General features: G+C 38.9%; 1 protein-coding gene across 4 annotated transcripts in view; it reads left to right on the top strand.

Moving 5' to 3' along the window:
- IGSF11 (immunoglobulin superfamily member 11) overlaps window positions 1-16,996 on the top strand; it is a 123,651-nt gene extending 106,655 nt beyond the window's left edge. For 3 of the 4 annotated variants that reach the window (XM_046657920.1, XM_046657922.1, XM_046657923.1), the window contains 4 exons: window positions 1,261-1,416; window positions 11,798-11,920; window positions 12,960-13,110; window positions 14,690-16,996. In XM_046657920.1, coding sequence (XP_046513876.1) covers window positions 1,261-1,416; window positions 11,798-11,920; window positions 12,960-13,110; window positions 14,690-15,134 — 875 coding nt within the window. In that variant the 3' untranslated portion in view covers window positions 15,135-16,996. The remainder of the gene's footprint in view (window positions 1-1,260; window positions 1,417-11,797; window positions 11,921-12,959; window positions 13,111-14,689) is intronic. The other variant, XM_046657921.1, reaches the window with a different exon arrangement.
- Window positions 16,997-19,233: the final 2,237 nt, after the last annotated feature.

Below are 19,233 nucleotides of genomic sequence, written 5' to 3'. Positions count from 1 at the left end.
CTATTCATTGTAATATATTAAAACTGTATAGACTTTAAAATACTCTGAGGACCGAATACAGAGTGCTAATGGAATTTAATATTATTCCAATGCCTCTACCCCTAAGTTAGGTAACTAGCTTCCTACATCATCCAAGTTTTTTTTATTTTTTAATTTTCTAAAGGAAGAAGAAAAGCTTTTAATTCATCTTATATTTTACGCTACCTTCAAAGAGCTTTTTGGGTTCCCCTGTAGTGCCACAGCGGCAGTGTCAAGGGCGGTAAACTGAGGAGATTGGTTTACTCCATCACAGCAGTTAGGATTCTCTGAGTTTTTTTACTCTTCCTGCCTTTACCCTCACCTTGCTCTCTCTTCCCCCACCCACTTTCTTTCCTGGTTCCTCTGTATACTGTATTCATTTCCCATTCCTTTTTGCAGGGTTGAGCACATTCATGGAAAAGTCATTAGCATTACAAGTACGTCATCACTCGGATTTAAACTCTACAGCCTACGTTCCCCAAGATGAGACTTAGTTTCATGGGCTTAGTTTATGTTTTTATTTGCCTGCTTTTTTACTACAAATCCCTATCTTCTTCCTTTAGTGTTCTTTTTAGTAATTTTTTGTTTCATGTCCTTTGTGTCCTTAATGGTCTTAATGATTACAAATTGTCCGCTGCATGACTCTCAAGTAGTAGATGTACTTGAACCTTACTCTAACTTCCCCACCATAAAGCAGAATTTGGTATAAAGTGGGTCTGTCTGGTTTTCGTTTGTAAAGTAACAAAGAACTTTGTACAGGTAGTCTTAGCCAGAGAGTAGCTGGCAGGGTAAGTGGTTGTTCTTCTTTGAAATATCTCCTCTATATCCGTCTATGGATGCTTGGGTTGCTTCCACCTTTTAACTATTGTTAATAATGCTGCTTTGAATGTGGGTATTTTCAGTAATGTTTTTAAAGGCAATATGTTGACATGGAGAATCTTAAGAATTCTTCTTTAGAGGAAGCAGAGTGAAACCAAGACCATAAGATACCTTGAAAATATAATCAAAGCATGTAGCCCCTCTTACATATTTGCTCCCTGCCAACTGAAGTTGTAGCCCTTGCACCTATGCCCTGTGAAGAGTACATAACTGTCCACTGCCTTCACCCGTGGGGCAGTCTCCTGGTTTGTGTTCCAAAAACAGTGTTATCTCGAGTTCCAGTGCACTGACGGTTGATGTCTCCTCCATCGTCATTTGGCTTACAGTAAATGTGTATTTTGTTGCTTCTGCTTCCTGTTATAGTTCCCCCTTCTGCCCCACACTGCCAAATCCAAGGATCCCAGGACATCGGCAGCGATGTCATCCTGCTCTGTAGCTCAGAGGAAGGCATTCCTCGACCAACTTACCTGTGGGAGAAGTTAGACAATACCCTCAAACTACCTCCAACAGCCACTCAGGGTATGTACGCTGTTGCTTTACCCGTTTAATTAGTTATCATGGAAAATTCTGATTCTGAGACTCACAAAGTAATTAATAGATTTTGAAAAATAACACACTGTATTTGTAACTGCCGAAAATGCCATCTGGCTCATTTTGTGTTTTCAGCTTTCAAGAGAATAAAACATTTCCTTTCTCTTCTAATTGCTGCCTTTGTGCAGTGTATCTCCTTCAGTGGTAACTATATGTGGAAATTCTGTTCCGTGATAGTGCAGATTTAAAGTAGCTAAAGGGTAGCTTCTTTGTGTTGGTAACTGTAAGGTAATCCTTGATGTTTATAACTGAGGATCCACTTCCTCCTTGAGGCACAGCTGCCTATTTTAGTGTGAGAAACATCAGCATGGTCATGAGGGGGTTAATCATCCTGTTCTCAGCCTCTAGTCTGATTAGAGGAGGAAGATGGCAAAGGGAACAGGAAAAGGCCGTAGTTCGTGGGAGATCCAGGAGTTAATCTCACCAGATGGGTGAAGGTGGAGGAGCGTGAGTATCATTGATGGTTTTCTAGGTGTAAGTCCAGCTATTTAAATTTGATATTAAAGGAAACACCCTTAAAAAACTGAGGAAGATTTATGAAATAAAATGAGGGAGAATTATCTGTAAAATCTTCTATTTCAAGAAAATAAAATTTAGCAGCTTCGATTGTTGCATCATCTCTGATACAGAAAATGTGTCTTGTAGCTGTCTCAGGGCCGGTTTACGTATCTTAACTTAAAGAGCTGGCAGTTAATGGAGAGGCCCCAGACAACCTTAGTTATGCCTGAGAAGCTGAATCATATTGACGGTATGTGCCTGTCATGGAGAAGGAAAGCCCTTTTGATGTGGTGAAGTTAGATGTAATAAAGAACCTTGGCGAGCAGCTTCTTAAGAGCCTGTAAATTTCCTTTAAGAAGCCCAACAGGAATATTAACAGCCCTTCCCATCATCTTTTAATTAACCTGCCCCAAAATTAATGATTTAAAAATACTTCTTTTCAGCATAGTAACTTTTGGGTTATTCTAATAATGATTACTGCAATACTCTTGTTCCCTACTGATTTTTCATTGCTAAATGTTTCAGCCACACTGTGGGTTAAATAGCTTTTTTTGTGGTCTAACTTGTTAATCTCATCATTGTAAGTGGCGTGTTTAAAATAGGTATTGTTTTGAAATCCTGAAAACCATATTCAAATTCCACATTTTCCAGTAACTAGTTTGATGACGGTTCACCTCGCTGGGCCTATGTTGCCTCTTTGTAAAATAAGGGGATTAAACAATATCGTTGCCACGGTCCTGTGTATCAGCATTAAATTTCTATTATTTATAACATTTCTGTGAAATATTAGGCTGAGTTTAGAATTACAAATGAACATTTAAAAGTGGTTGTTTGTATGTAAGTGAAGCAATATCTGTGGAAAGAGGCTTCCATACTTCCTTATTTCTAAATAATTGTATATCAGTCAAAGTGTTTGGTGTCTTCTTTGCAACTTGAACATTCTTTGGTACATTACCTATAAACATGAACTCGAATGCCAAAGATGAAAATGTTTGTCTTGTATATTTCAAACTCTGGATCACTTATCAGAATTACTTTGGATAACTTTATTTATTATAGTAACATGCATTAAATGAGTCAGATTTTTAATTTAAATTTACCTCTTGATAGCTACATTAATAAAGTGGATCTCAAAACAGCATATAATCTCAAAATAACTTAGATTTTTTCAGAAGATTTACTTTCTAATTATGTTTGCAGTTGCTTAATATAAACTCAGGATGCATTCTCTTAAAAGAATATTTGGCACCAGGGAGGGCACCCGAAAGTCCAGTTAGTGACAGGGACATAATATTTAGGGGTTAGAATTGTCCGTGAGTATAGGGGCTAGCTTGAAGGAGCTCCTTTTGGACAAATCTGGGACAATCTGAACATTAAAATAAATACATAATCTGTTGAGTAAAATGAGAACTCCTGAATCCCTACTGATATATATATAAATAAGTCTGGGGGGGGGGGGAAGGGAAAGCATTTTCTTACGGTAGGATGCTGACTAATATATGTAGAAGGAATGATAGAGTTATAAAATCATCATTGATGTCAAAATAGTGGACAAGTTTGATGAGGAACAGGATATTTACATAGCCCCAAAGTGTGTCCAACAAATTACTTAATAATTACAAAGAAAAAATAGTAACTTCATAGTGCAGAGAACTATTGGAAACCAACTGATTAAAGTGAACATTGCCAGTGACAAGTTGATATCCATGCCTCCTGATATATGCACTGAGAAGGATACAACATCACTGCTGTGCTATTCTGTCAAAAACACGTAACCCGAATCTAATCATGAGGAAACATCAAACAAGCTGAAGACAAAACTGTTCCGGATTGAATGAGACTAAGGAGTTAAAACAACTACGTTCAATGAAGGTCACTACAGTATGGGAATCATATTACAGTATAGAAATGTATCAAATTAATATATTGTACACCTTAAATTTACACAATGTTATATGTCAAATATATTTCAAGAAATAAAGAAAAATAGAAAAAAAATCCACAGTTATATAGGGGGAAAGTGGGTCCATGGTCAAATAAATTGGGAAAAGCCAAAAAAAAAATCCTAGATTAGAATCTGGATGGGGAAGAAGAACCATAAAGGACATTATTGGAACAATTGGTGAAACCTGAGTTTAAACTGTAGATTAGATAATACTGTTGTATCAATGTTAAATTTTTTGACTTTGGTACTTTGCTGTGATTATGTAAAGAATGTCTTTGTACTTAGGAAATAGTCACTAAGTACTTAGCGGTAAGAGGCATAATGTCTTCAACTCACTCTTAAGTAGTTCAGAAAAATATTTTTATATTTACTGAGAAAATGATAAACCTAATAGGGAAAAATGTAAACAACTGTTGAATCTGAGTAGATGATATACAATATATGAGTTCCGTGTAGTAGCTTTGCAACTTTTCTGTAAGTTTACAATTATGTCAAAATAAAAGTAACTAAAAAATTTTCTTTGTATAATTTATGTGTGGATACTTAAGAGTTGAGTGAATGGAGAACCAGTATCCCATGAGGTACACTCCATTTTCATACGGAGGAATAATAAAGTGAATTTAGTGTTGTCCTCTTAGCATATAACCATTTTGAATTCTAAGATAAATGAAAACTATATTTAAGGTTGATATTCTTTGAAGCCAAATGTAGCAGTTTGGTCTGTGCTTCTAAGGCCTGTACAACTGGCCCAGGTTCCGGTAAGAGGAAACAGTGCATGAGACACAGTTTGCCGGGCTCTACACCAGTGGAGCTCAACAGAGACAATTTCGTTTGGCGATGTCTGGAGAAATGTTGGTTGTCACAGCTGGGAGGATTGTGCCACTGGCAGCTAGTGGGTAAAGGCCAGGGATGCTGCTAAACATCCTACAATGTCCAGGATAGTCTCCACAACAAAGAAATATCCAGCCCAAAATGCCAGTAAGTGAATTATATTAATAAATGTTCTCATGTTAAAACATCCTTGCATTTCTGGAATAAAGTCTATTTGATTGTGATTATTTTTTAATTTATTACTATATTTGGTATGCTAATATTTTAATAGAATTTTTCCATCTGTGATCATAAGTGAGAATGACCTTTTTTGTCTTCTGTTGTCCTGGTTCAGTTTGGTATCAGACTGCACATGGCCTCATAAAATGAGTTGGGCAGCATTTCCTCCTTTTCTATCCTCTGAAACAGTATGAATGAGATGGATATTATCTGCTGATTTTGTAGAATTTACCTATTAAGCTTTGCCTTGCTGTTATGTTTTATTGGTAGATTTTTGACTATTGATTCAGTTTCTGTGATGGTGTAGGTTTGTTTAGATTTTTTGTATCTTTTCTATTTTTCTAGAAAATGTCTCTTCTGTCTGACTTTGTTCATATTGGCATCAACTCGTTCTTAGTATTCTCTATATGAAAACAGAAGAGTGCGTTTACAAGTGCAGGTTCTGGAGTCAGAGGAGGTGGTTTGGAATCTTGGCACCAGGAATCACCGACTGTGTGACCTTGTGCCTTAGTTTACCTATATGTAAAACAGACACAGTAACAGTAACTTCTTCACAGGGGTGGAATAAAGATTAAATGTAAAAAGTTTAGAATGTATAAGCACTTGATAAATATTGGTGTTTATATTATTAGTATTGTTTTTCCCTTGTGCATTTTATTTTATTTATTGAGGAAGATTAGCCTTGAGCCAACTGCTGACAATCCTAACTGCTGCCAATCCTTCTCTTTTTGCTGAGGAAGACTGGCCCTGAGCTAAAATCCATGCCCATCTTCCTCTACTTTTATGTGGGATGCCAACCACAGCATGATGTGCCAAGCGGTGCCAAGTCCACACCCAGGATCTGAACCAGGGAACCCCGGGGGTGCTGAAGTGGAACATGTGCACTTAACCACTGTGCTACTGGGCCGGCCCCTCTCTTGTGAATTTTAAAACTGTATTTATGTTCCCCTTTTCATTCCTAATTCTGTTTGTTTGTGCTTTTCCTCTTTTATGTTTTTGATCTGCTAATCCCAGCTTTATAAAACCATATCTATGCTCTTATATACCTGTATTAATTTCTTTTCTTCATTCATTCATTCACCAGATACTTGTTGGGCACTTACTGGGTGCCAGACACTATTCTAGGTGCTGGAGATACATCCATCAACAGGATAGACGTCTTTCTCTTTGTAGAGTTTACATCCTAGTGGGTAGAGATCGGACATAATGAATCAGTAAATTGCAGAGTTTGTTACAAGGCGATAAATTCTATGGGGGAAAATAGATCAGGATAAAATGGATTAGTTGGGGCCTGAGGAGCTGCAAGATGCTTAGGGGAAGCCTCATGGAGAGGAAGATACTCTAGCAAAGATTTAGAGATGCTGAAGGAAGGCAGCATGTGACTCTGAGGGCTGGAGAGCATCCCAGACAGAGCGAACAGCCACATGAACGCCCTGAGGCAGGAGCGCGCCTGGTGTTTTTGCAAAACAGCAAAGGGACCAGCGTGTTCTGAGTGGAGTGAGCGAGGCGGAGAGTAGTAAGAGCTATTGTGTCCAGTTGCAGGTGCTAGGAGATAGGAATATATCTCTCTCATATGAAACATGTTAATTGTATTATTCAAGTATTCTATATCTTTACCAATATTTTATCTGTCAGCTATTATTTTATGAAAGAGGTGTTTTTAAAAATCACACAGTAGGACTCTGGATTTGTCAATTTGTTCTTGCACTTATGCCAATTTTTAAAAATCTGTTTGAGCCCATGTCATTAGGTACTTGCACGTTTGTTACATCTCACTGATTCTCTATGTTTAATATTCATTTTTGCCTTATTTTAACTTATTAAAATTCCTATAGTAGCTTCCTTTGGTTGATTCTTGTTAGTATGTTTCTATTTTATGGTTCCTTTACTTTCATGATTCTGTGCTTTATATTTTAGGTTTATCTCTTATAAGCAGCATGTATCTGGATTTAGTTTGGTTTTCAATCTGCCATCTGAGAGCCTCTATCCTCTGATTGATTGAATCCATTTACATTAGTTATGATTATGGATATATTTAGATTAATTTCTAATATTTTATTTTATTTATTTTGTTTTCTATTTACCGAGATTTTTCTTAACTTCCCCTCTCCCCATGCCTTTTACTGATTATTTGAGTGTTCTTTATAAATTATGCATTTTTCCTTCTTGGTTCCTGGGACTTCCTCTGTTGTCCTCATCCTTTCATAATTTAATGCGGTGAAGAGAGATGATAAACTCTCCTGCTTGCTTGAGAACTCTGTGCACTACTTTGTATAGACATCATGTAGAGCAGGAGAGTATCTTAAATATCACCACGGTCCAACACTGTCAAGCTACAGGGGAGAAAACCCAGAGAGGATTCCAGGTTTGCCCAAGGTCTGGTGATAGACAGCACTCCCATTCGCCCGCCGTGCTTGGAAGCCTCAGGGACCTTGATTCTCCTCCTTGAACTGCCACTGCCGAGTCCTCTCCCAGTGAGAGTGGTTCCATAATTCTCTCATGGGGAGTAACAAAGTTTTCACCCACTTAAGTTGCTGAATAAACAGGCGCTTATTTTGTCTTCATCAAGATGTTATTCTGACTAAAGACAGGTTTCCCCCCTTGCTTTTTGCCTTCTGACATAAACAAGTCCCAGGCAATGCTCAGTACTCCTCCTTCTTTAAAAAATTAAATACCAGTGATTATCACAACTCTGTTCACTTGGTTATACATTTGTCCATTCTTTAGATAGGTGTGTATGTGTGTGTGTATGTGCAAACACACAGGCACAACCCTTATTCTGTGCAATTACCTCAGGGTAGATTGTTGGGGAAGGTAGAGAAATATAAATATAAAGAGACGCATCTCCATTCTAGAGCTCACTGTCAATGGAGGACAGATATAAAGGGATAATTATAGTACTACAGGTTTAATGCTATAAAAATGTTTACTGTGCTGTAAAACTAAAAAGATAGAAGTTTTAATTCCCCCTGAAGAGTCTAGGAAGAACTTTATAGGGAAAGAGATTCCTGAGCAGAAAATGATCTTAAAGTAGGAAGTAGCAGTTTTAGCAGGTAAAAGGGGGTGTTATCAATAGAGGGAAGCATTTGTGTAAATAAAATCTTGCCAGTGTAAAAGTGTAACAGTTTTAAGTGAGAAGATCTATAAAGCTGACATAAAGATTCATGGGGATTTGGCCAGAAAGGAGGTTGGCAAGTTCACGTCCAGGTTGTGAAAGGCATTATATAACATTCAAGGAGTTTGGATGTTGTCTTTGAGACTGTGGGTATTCAGTGGCATTTATGAAGCAAGAGAAGATATCCACATGTGCATTCTAGAAACAGCTTCAGCAATCAAGGTGAGAGATTGGCAGCTGGGTCATAGATGGGAGGCTTTGATAGCAGCTCCATCAAGAAATGATGAGGGCCTGAACTAAGGCCCTTGTGGTGGGGATGGAGAAGGGACAGGAGGCAGGGTGGATTCAAGAGAGACTGAAGGCAAAATCAACAAGACATGGGGCTTGATTAGATGTTGGGACCCAGCGAAGTGTGAAGGTTCATTCAGATTCTTGTCTTAGGCCATTGAATGAACAGTAACTATAGTAACTTAGAGAAAGAATACTTAGAGGTTTGGTTGAGGAAGGTAGTGAGTGAGTTAATAGTCCTCTGGGACTTCTGGATGGTGACTAAAATAATTATAATGGTAACAGGTAACATTTCTTAGGCACTAAGTACCATTCTCCTTTGAGGATTAAAGCTTAATAATCAACATAGAAATATACTGATTCTAAAGAATCTGTTGATGTCAAGTTAAAAACAAGAGCACTCAGAGTCAACATTTCTGGGAGCCGGACAGAAGCGTGTAGGAGAGAAGCAGTCACAGGCCAATCAGTCAGGCTTGCTCGTAGCTGTTGCCATGTTGGGAGTGTGTGTTCATGACTCTTTGTTGCTAATGGTGAGTCATTTTTGCAAATAAATATTAATCTCTTTATACATATTTTATAGTATATTTTATATAAATGCTATGGGTGGTATTCTAAGAAATAAGTTTTAGAAGCAAAATAAGTCCTTAGCTTGGTAATTTTGATGCATGATGCATGATTCTGTAGAATATTGTTAATACCAGGGGATCCAAATATTAAATTATTCAAATATTGCCCAGTAATGTTCATTGGTGTTTTCCAGAGTTTGAATATTTGCTATAGACTTGAGTTCTTTGTAAATACTTTAACAGCAGAAAGGCAAAGAGAGGAAGATGGGAAGGTTGCTGTGGAATACACTGACATGAAATCAGAAATGGATTTAAAATCTGAACTGGCAAAAGTAGTATCTGTTTCAATGGCAAAACCAAAATCAGGGCAAACAGACAAAATATGTTCATCATTAAATAAAGGAAATGAGCTAATATGAAGCAACGTCTGTCCTAACATCTGCCTCGAAGGCGCTTTGGACATTCTCTTAATGGGGACGGGTTCTCTCCCCTGTCCCTTCTCCATCTACATCTTAGTTCAACCAACATCAACACAAAAATGAAATGAAATGTCCTATGTCTGGAAAATTTGGCATGAAACAAAGATCAAGGCTACTGGGTAATTCACTTAATGCTGTATAGTGTTTTCAAATTTTATTTTATTTTATTTTTTTCTGCTTTATCTCCCCAAACCCCCCTGTACACAGTTGTATATCTTAGTTGCAGGTCCTTCTAGTTGTGGGATGTAGGATGCCACCTCAACGTGGCCTGACGAGCGGTGCCATGTCCACGCCCAGGATCCGAACCCTGGGCCGCCGCAGCGGAGCGTGCGAACTTAACCACTCAGCCACGGAGCCGGCCTCTCAAATTTTATTTTAGAATTCCTGATGTTATCTTTGAATTTTTACATAGATTTTAATTTGGCATTTATTTTGTGTTGATGTTCCCTTTTTTACTATTTTTTATTATCAAATGTATCAGGTTGCAATCATTTTTTGCATATCATTGACATAAATAATTTTGTCATATTGCTTCAGATAACAATAAATCATGCATTCATTATTTTTTTCCACATAGTACTTCTGAAACTTTTATATAAGAAATGACTCACTATTATTATTATGGTCACTCATTATTATTTAAAAATAAATAAATCATACGAAAAATATATAATAATTTATGATTTAGGAACTCCTATCTCTCAACCTCAAATCCTGAGCATTAATACCTATTGGGAATTTGGAGACATTTGACATTTTCCCAATTTCTTGACTGGTTTTTCTTATGATTCAGGAAAAGACAAATTTCCAAAGCAATGCCAGGAAGGAATTCCCACATGGACACATCACCAGGCACTGTCATGAGCTTGCTACACGCATTATGTCATCTAATCCTCACAGTAACCTAGAAGGCGGGGGCATGTTGGTAGCTCCATGTCACACATGAGCAAACTAAAACACAGATGAAGAGAACGTGACACATTCAAGACGCATAGCTAGTAGGTGGTAGAACAGGTTCCAACCCAGGCTGTCTGAGTCTACAACATATGCTCTCAGCCAGTGCACCATCGTGTAGGCGGTTTGGATCTGGGAGAAAGGGTGGAAGTGGAGTGTACACTTATATGTGTTTCTCTCTGATTCGGAAGGACTTTCTAGTGCAAGTGCACAGCTTGTGTGGGCTGCAGTGTTGCTGTGGACTGAAACAGTGGGGTGTGATGTCATTTGTGCTTCCCAAACTGTAGTTCCACGCAGTTGAACTTTCCCTATTCTTTAAAAGAAAGAGGATCCAAAGAACATTTATTCCCTAACTTCATTTCAACAAATTACTTCTGTGCCAGAGCAGGCCAAGTGAAGTGACAGATTGAGGACTTAAGTCCATCTTGTGTCAGAAAGAGCCACATGCTTGTGGTTGGGAACAGTCTGGGGCTTGCTGAAGGCATGCTCCCGTCTCCACTTGGCCTTGACCACATGGGCAGCCCTGTTCTGCTTCTGGTAAATCCCCTCTTGCCAACGCCGTCTGCCTCATTCCCTGATTACATCCTGAGTTAGGTCTAGCATGGTATGTCAGCCTCGGTTCAGAAGACGTTTTTACATCCATCTACTTGAGGAGTCTGCATCTATAGAGACAAAGGGGAGAACAGTGACTTCGCCTTTTAAAAATAACTTTATAAAGCAAGAATCTTTAAAGTTTACCTCTTTCTACATGCCAGAATGCCACTTACATCAGCTGTTAAAAATTTCCCAAATTACCTCTACGGAAATGTTAACAAAATTGCTGGTTCTGTGTGAGCTGATCAAATTCCTAGAATTTCAGGGCTTCTCCAGCTTCCTCTCTGCTTCCTTTACTGGCATTTCCTCCGGTAAACCTTGTCTTGGTGTCTGCTTGGAAAATCTGGACTTACACAGACAGTTATAATGGTTGTTGGGTGTAACAGTCTGCACCCTTGAGCACAGAGTGGATACTTTTTCCATCAACTATGAAGTGAACATTATTGTAATAAGTTTAACCTCATCTTTATGTTATTGCCTTTCCTCAGAATTAAAATTTGGTGTTACTGATCGTAAATTCTTTAGGATAGGCATTAGCCACTGTTTCCTCAGGGAAGGCTGCTAACATTTAGGACCTCTCACTAATCTGCAGATTAAGGCGTAAGATTGCCCTTAATTAGGACAGTCCTCTGTAGCTCCAGTCTTTAATGTGATGTCATGGTTTTAGTCTTTAGCATTCATGAACCAAAAAAGTTTTTTCAAAAACAGCTATTATAGCTCTTCAGTGTTTGTCTATTTTTATAGTCTTATCTTCTGCTAATTTCTTTGGTTTTCATATTTTTTCTCCTAAATCCTTACTTGATTATTATTTTTGTGACAGATCAGGTCCAGGGGACAGTCACCATCCGCAACATCAGTGCACTGTCCTCAGGTTTGTACCAGTGCGTGGCTTCTAATGCCATTGGAACCAGCAGCTGTCTTTTGGATCTCCAGGTTATTTCACGTAAGTATGTAAAATTCTGAGTCCACTCTGGGTCTGAGACGCCAAGGTCTCTGTCAAACCAGGAAATGAAGAGTTCTGCTGAATTGTTTTTAGGTTGTTCAAAGATGAAATAGAAATTCTTTCGGTTTTAATCGTTATTGAAAATATTTTAGGGGCCGGCCCTGTGGCCAAGCGGTTAAGTTCGCGCGCTCTGCTGCAGGTGGCCCAGTGTTTCGTTGGTTCGAATCCTGGGCGCGGACATGGCACCGCTCATGGAGTCACGCTGAGGCGGCGTCCCACATGCCACAACTAGAAGGACCCACAACTAAGAATATACAACTATGTACCAGGGGGCTTTGGGGAGAAAAAGGAAAAAAATAAAAAAATCTTTAAAAAAAAAAAAGAAAATATTTTATAAATGTATTAGTATACTTTCCAGCCTCAGCAATGTGACATCTTCTTTATGACAAAATGTCTTTCTCCTCAGGATCCTTAGAATCAAGTCAGTTTTGATTATATAGTACTACAGATGTTATAAAAATTTGTGGGGATCTTACAGCCATGGCAAGACCTCCTTGCATTTTCTCTGTATCCCTTACATCTCCTTATTTGTTAGGTGGCCAGGTCATAAATAAGAAGTGCAGAAGTTTTCTCTTTAGTGGAGAATTCTGGGTTATTTGAATACCCGTTGCAGACGGGAGTGGTCTGGCTGGGAGGAGGTGCTAAGTTATCCCACCGATTGCCAGGGTTCCTTTGGGCCGATCAGGCAGGTGAGCATCCTTTTCCTGCTCCACTCTAGGTGTTGCTCTCCTGAAACACTGAGCCATGTAAGGTTCATTCCTTCAGTAAATGTCTGTGAACCTACTGTGTGTTAGTCCCAGCGACTGGGGATACAGAAAGTTAACTGAGGTTTCGCTTTATATGGATGGACTACATTAGGCAATTTTGTACATTTTAAGAAGATTCTATAGTAGTTTATAAAGTTGCATGTGTATATGCCATTTCTCTCTTTCTTGCTTCTTTTTTGGTTCTTTAAATCTACCTTAAATATATTTTGCAGCCCAGCCCAGGAGCATTGGACTAGTAGCTGGAGCCATTGGCACTGGTGCAGTCATTATCATTTTTTGCATTGCACTAATTTTAGGGGCATTCTTTTACTGGAGAAGCAAAAATAAGGAGGAGGAGGAAGAAGAAATTCCCAATGAAATAAGGTTTGTGTGTCAGATAATTTGTCTTGCATAACTAATGTCTATTTCTATTCATTTTGGCAGCTACGATTTCTTTGCTAATCTTATGACTGTGATGTCCAAGATAGTTAAAGCAGCCAAATAATATTTTCTTGTATGTTATATCATTTTTCCTCATGGTGCTACTCAGTTTTATTTACTGGATCATGAAAGGGGAGGAGGGTAGAGCATGTGCCTAACTAGGAGGACCCAAGGGAAGAAGTTCCCCTCTCCTCCCCATCTCCAGGACAGGTGGGGTTAGGTGGCTGCCACAGTAGAAAAGTTAGTTTAAAACCTGTGTTTAACATTGGCATTTATAAGGGATGAGAGCATAAAGCAAGAAGGAACACCGTAAGAGCATACCGGTACCTGTGTCCACTGAGGCCAAAGCAGGATGGCTTGGTGTGAAAGACAGTTCCATTAAGAATATGAACGTCTTAAGAAAAAAAAGAAGTGACTCTTGGCAAATTGTCGAGATATGGGGGTTCAAGCTCAGTGTCAGATTGCATCACTTTATATACAGATTATATCCTTTTGAAAGTGCTTTAATGACTCCAGTCTGCTTAGCATGACATACACGGCCCTTCAGGATCTTTCCCCGCTTCCCTGATCCCTTCGTGTTCCAGTCTGTTTTGTATTCTCTCATGCCTCAGGGTCTTTGCACAAGCCTCCACCCTCTTCCTTCCCTTTTCATCCAACCCTTCGGTAAATTCCTTGATCTGATTCAGGTCTAGTCCAGGCATCACCTCCTCACAGAAGTTGAGCCTTTCAGACTTGCAGATGCTCTTGCATTTTTGTCACCCCCGTTTGGCCATAATCTTCTTGGCTATAGGAGCTGTGTCTTTTTAACATGAAACATCTAGTAGAATGCCTGCTGCTCAATAAATGTGAAATGAATTAGTTAACATGTTAAATTAAATTAATGACTTCTCCTAGCTTCTTGTAATTCTTAAGGGTTAGGACTTTGTGGGGTTAGATTTCATCCCTGCATCAGATTACCAAGGAAATCCTCTCATCAGCACACCACAGTGATATCTCAGACCCCGAAGTGTAAGAAAGTCAGGCAGCTCTAACCATTTCCTGGAGTTCCCCATATCCGGGGTTTGGTTTCCCAGCTATCTTACAGCAGCTGGCTCAGCGGATTTCTTCATGGACTATTTTCCTATTTAGAGGGAAAAAAAAAAATTTATACGCACACACAGACACACACACATATATAAAGATACATAAACATGTACATATACATACAGGCACACATATATACTTTTCTTTTTCAGTTATATTGGAAGGCATGGTCTTTGAGAGATTTGGTATTACCTTTTTTTTCTCTTGGAGATTGAGAAGCTGAGGGAACTATTTTTCCTGAGCATTGTCTCAAAGGGAATGGATGTCAAAGCTGAGGCACCAGGACTGCTGGGTTTGCTTTCGGCATAATATGGTCTGTCCTGAGGGTTTGTATCTTGCAGACACACTGGCCGTAACTTAAGAGGAAAGAGTTCTGGGCAGGAGGGAGGGTAAACCTCAAGTGAATCCTAACAACAATTTTATTTTTGTTCCGTTTCAGAGAGGATGATCTTCCACCTAAATGTTCTTCTTCTGCCAAAGCATTCCACACTGAGATATCCTCCTCAGAGAACAACACGTTGACCTCTTCTAACACCTACAACAGTCAGTACTGGAGCAGCAATCCGAAAGTTCACAGAAACACGGAGTCACTCAACCACTTCAGTGACTTGCGCCAGTCTTTCTCCCTCCACTCAGGCAATGCCAATATACCATCCATCTATGCTAATGGGAACCATCTGGTCCCAGCTCCACATAAGACTCTGGTAGTGACAGCCAACAGAGGGTCGCCACCACAGGTCGTATCCAGGAGCAATGGCTCAGTCAGCAGGAAGCCGCGGCCTCAGCACACACACTCCTACACCGTCAGCCAAGCAACCCTGGAGCGAATTGGCGCTGTTCCTGTCATGGTGCCAGCCCAGAGTCGGGCCGGGTCCCTGGTATAGGACGTGAGTGGACGGAGCATTCAGGAAAGAATCAGTGGACTGCCCCATGCAAGGGGGAGGGGAGGGTGGGCGTGCGCTCGGAAAGAAACACTTTCCTTGTAACGATACCAGTAAAAAGCACAAAGAAGCAGGCAGTGCTGTTACCTGGCCACTAAGAGTTGTGTAATGAACTGGAATGTTCCACCATGAAGACTTGTTTCACCACCACAGCTGTCCCAGGATTCTATTCAAAAAGCTGGATCTCAAAGATGTGCCAAGCCAAGGAAAAAGATGCGAGAGCAGAATAGCACTTAAAGCTGAAACTGCAGTCCAGATGGGCTGGTTCTTTAATTCATGCCTAACTTAATAATTGTTCAAGAGACTAAAGTGCCAGACAGAATTTAAATAATGAAATGATTTAAAAAGATAGGCGTCTTTAGTAAAAGTAATGAGCAGCCCTGGGATACGTTCTGCCTCCCCCGGCCCTTCTTTGGAGAGGGCTTAATGGCAGAAATGGTTAATATCGGTCCCCACAGGGCTGCCTCTTGTATCATAGAATCAAAACTTTTTGCACAAACAAAATTCAGTAAGAAATAGGGGGAAACAAAAGAAACTTCTCTGAGAAGCCCGTTCCTATTTATTTATTTATCTCCTCCAGAACCATGAATTTCATATTTGGAATATTGCTATACGGACAGATTCTTGCCTGTCTATGTTTTCTAGGGTCTGTTACAGGTCTGTGACGTTTACTGTTCATTATTTCCTGGAAAAAAATTTTTTTTAAAGAAAACTAATGGTTTTTAAAAATCATACATGAGAGGCATTGGGCTAGCAAAGCAAAGGCGACACCATGTGCAGTGAGTGTTCACAGAGCCCAGCAGGAGGCCCATCGCGGAAGAGCTGGGTTGAGTGGGCAGCACGAGAGCAGGAAGGCAGGTCTCAGGGGCGTCCGCTTGCTGACAGCCTCTCAGAGCTGGGCTGTCCAGGCCTCCCTGGCTATCGCAGTGGGTTCCTCTTAATGAGGGCAGCACCTGCTGCCTTTTGTACTGAGGTAGATAACTTTCTCCTTGTTTGACAAGTCGAGGTTAGTAGGTTGTTACAGGCAGGGCAGGAGTTGTTTTGTTCTTTTCCAAATAATTATTTTGCAAAAGAGATAAGACTGAGACAAAAGGCATGTCTTCAGATATGCTCCTGGGAGGGTCTGCCCTGTATTCATCACAGCTCAGGGTTGCAATTTCGCCCAATTGCGTTTTACACCTCTGTAAAGAGGCTCCTTTTGTGATTAATTACCTGGCTTGGTTGGCCTTGCAGTTCACCAGATAATTTACAAACTCCTCATTCTATTTGTGCCGCGTGGATCTGCCCATACTTGCATTGGTGGCTGATTCGCCTTAATCACACTTTGAGCAACACATGAATGATTTCTTCCCAAATTTGTTTCCTAAATTATTTACGACACTGAGCTTGTGATTTGATGAGTATCTTTTCTATCCCAATTCGTCTCACTCCCTCTTCCCACTTTTTCCCTTTTTGCCCTCTTTTCCTGTAATCACAGTTGTCACAGGGAAGGCCTCCCGATTTTCAGACCCATTTGAATAAATGGAACCCAACAGCTGCAGCGTACATTCGTTTTCTGAGAGGGCTAAGCTCAGAACCTAACCATTGCAACCATTCCAATATTGATGAGAAGCTGAATTTACTTTAGCATTACTTATTTTTTCCATTTGATGGTTCTTGACTTTGTAAAAATTTAAATAAATGAATGTCTATACTTTTTATAAAGAAAGTAAAAATACCATGACAGAAAAGCTGATACTATCAGATGTTGTTTAGAAAGCATTTATCTTGCATTTCTTTATTCTTTCTAATTATCTAAAATTCAATAAAAGTTTATTCATATAAAAACAAGTTGTCTTTAATTATCAATTACTAATGAATATATGGTTTTTTTTTAAAAGATTGGTGCCTGAGGTAACATCTGTCGTCAATCTTCTTCTTTTTTCTCTTTTTTTCTCCTTTTTCTCCCCAAAGCCCCCCAGTACATAGTTATATATTCTATGGTTTTGTATTTAATGTTTCCCTTAATGTTATAAGCATTTTCCATTCTGTTAAATACTATTCATAATGACTATAGTGAGCATATAATATTCCAAAATTATTTCACCTTACTCTTATTGTTAGAAATTTGAGTCCAATTCTCACGTGTATGACTGAAGATTTAATGGTCCTTTTCATCCATTGAGCTGTTTTCATATTTCCTGTCTGAAAGTTCATGAAGACAAAGCCCATGACTTTCACCCCTGAATCTCATTACCTAGCACAGTGCCTAATATGGGTGTTGAGTAGATAAATGACTGATGATTTCTCAACTGGATTTGCGAAGTTTCCGTTCAGAAAGTTATGACCCTGATTGATTGTGGCTCTTGATATATATTGACTCATTCCTTTAACTTTTTATTTTGAGATAATTATATATTTACATGCAGTTATAAGAAATAATAGAGATTCCCATATCCCCTTCACCTAATTTTTCCGAAGGGTAACATCTTGTGTAACTATTATACGGTTTCACAAATTGACATGGATACAATCCATCAACTTTATTCAGATTTCAGCAGTTATAGTGCACTTATGCGTGTGTGTGCGTGTGTGCTTGCACTTAGTTATATGCACTTTTGTAGTCACAGCCACCTCCTTCCTTCCCAAGTCCCTAATCCCTGATCTGTTTTCCAGCTCTACAGTTTTGTCATTTCAGGAATGCTGTATGAATGGAATCATGCAGTATGTAACATTTGAGGCTTGGCTTTTATTCACCAAGCATAACTTTCTTGAGAACCATCCAAGTTGTTGCATGTGTCAATAGTTCATTCCTTTGTTGCTGAGTGGTATTCCATAGTGCAGATTACCATGGTTTGTTTAACCATTTACTCATTGAATGATATGAAGGATATTTGAATTGTTCATAGTTTGGGGCTATTAAAAATAAAGCTAGTGTGAACATTTCTTACAAGTCTTTATGTGAATGTAGGTTTTCATTTCTTTGAGATAAACGCCTAGGAGCGCAGTTGCTCTTGCACCATTTGTTGAAGTCTATTCTTCCTCCTCCGGTGAATTGCTTTGGCCTTTTGAAAACAATCATTTAGATGTATTCGTGTTGACCTCTTTCTGAGTTCTGTAGCTGTTCCACTGATCTCTCTGTCTGTTCCTCCACCCAAAGTATGCTGACCACTGTAGCCATTTAACGAGCGTTGACGTCTGGTAGAGTGATTCCTTCCGCTTCATTCTTCTTTTTCAAACCATTTTAGCTATTCTAGGTCCTCTGCCTTTTCATGTCAATTTTAGAATAAGACAGTCTATGCCTGTAAAACACCTTGCTGTTTTAATACGAATTGCATTAACCCTATAAATCAATTTGGGTAGGACTGGCCTCTACGATATTGAGTCTTCCAACCCATGAACATGACCTGTCTCTCCTTTTGTCTAGGTCTTCTTTCATTTATTTCATCAGCGTTTTGTAATTTTCAGGATACAGATCCTGTACATGTTTTATTAGATTTATTCCTAAGTTATTTAATTTTCTTTGAAGCAATTGTAAATGTTACTGTGTTTTAAATTTTAGTTTCTATCTATTTGTTGTTAGTAAATAGAAATGTGATTGAATTTTTTGTATTGATTTTATATTCTGCAACTTTGCTGAACTCACTTCTTCAGAGTTTGGTTTTTTGTTTCGTTTTGTTTTTTGTAGATTCCTTGGGATTTTCGACATACATAGTCATGTTATCTGCAAATGAGAACAGTTTTATTTCTTGGTCTTCAATCTGTATGCCTTTTGTTTTTCTTGCCTTATGTCAATGATTGGAACTTGTAGTGCTATGTTAAATAAAAGTAGGGAGTGTGATAGCCCTTGTTCCCAGTCTTAGGGGGAAAGCATTCATTCTTTTACCATTAAGTATGATGTTGTAAGTTTTTGTAGATGCTTTTTATCAGTTGAGGAAGTTTCACTCTATTTCTGATTTGCTGAGAGTGTCTTATCATGTGTATGTGTGGGATTTTGTCAAATATTTTTTCTGCATCAATTGATACAATCATATGATTTTTTTTCTTTAGTCTTTTAATAGAC

Source organism: Equus quagga, chromosome 4, assembly GCF_021613505.1.
Source record: "Equus quagga isolate Etosha38 chromosome 4, UCLA_HA_Equagga_1.0, whole genome shotgun sequence".
Lineage (NCBI taxonomy): Eukaryota > Metazoa > Chordata > Mammalia > Perissodactyla > Equidae > Equus > Equus quagga.
The sequence above is the reverse complement of the archived record's forward strand: the minus strand, read 5'-3'. Positions and strand labels throughout refer to the sequence as shown.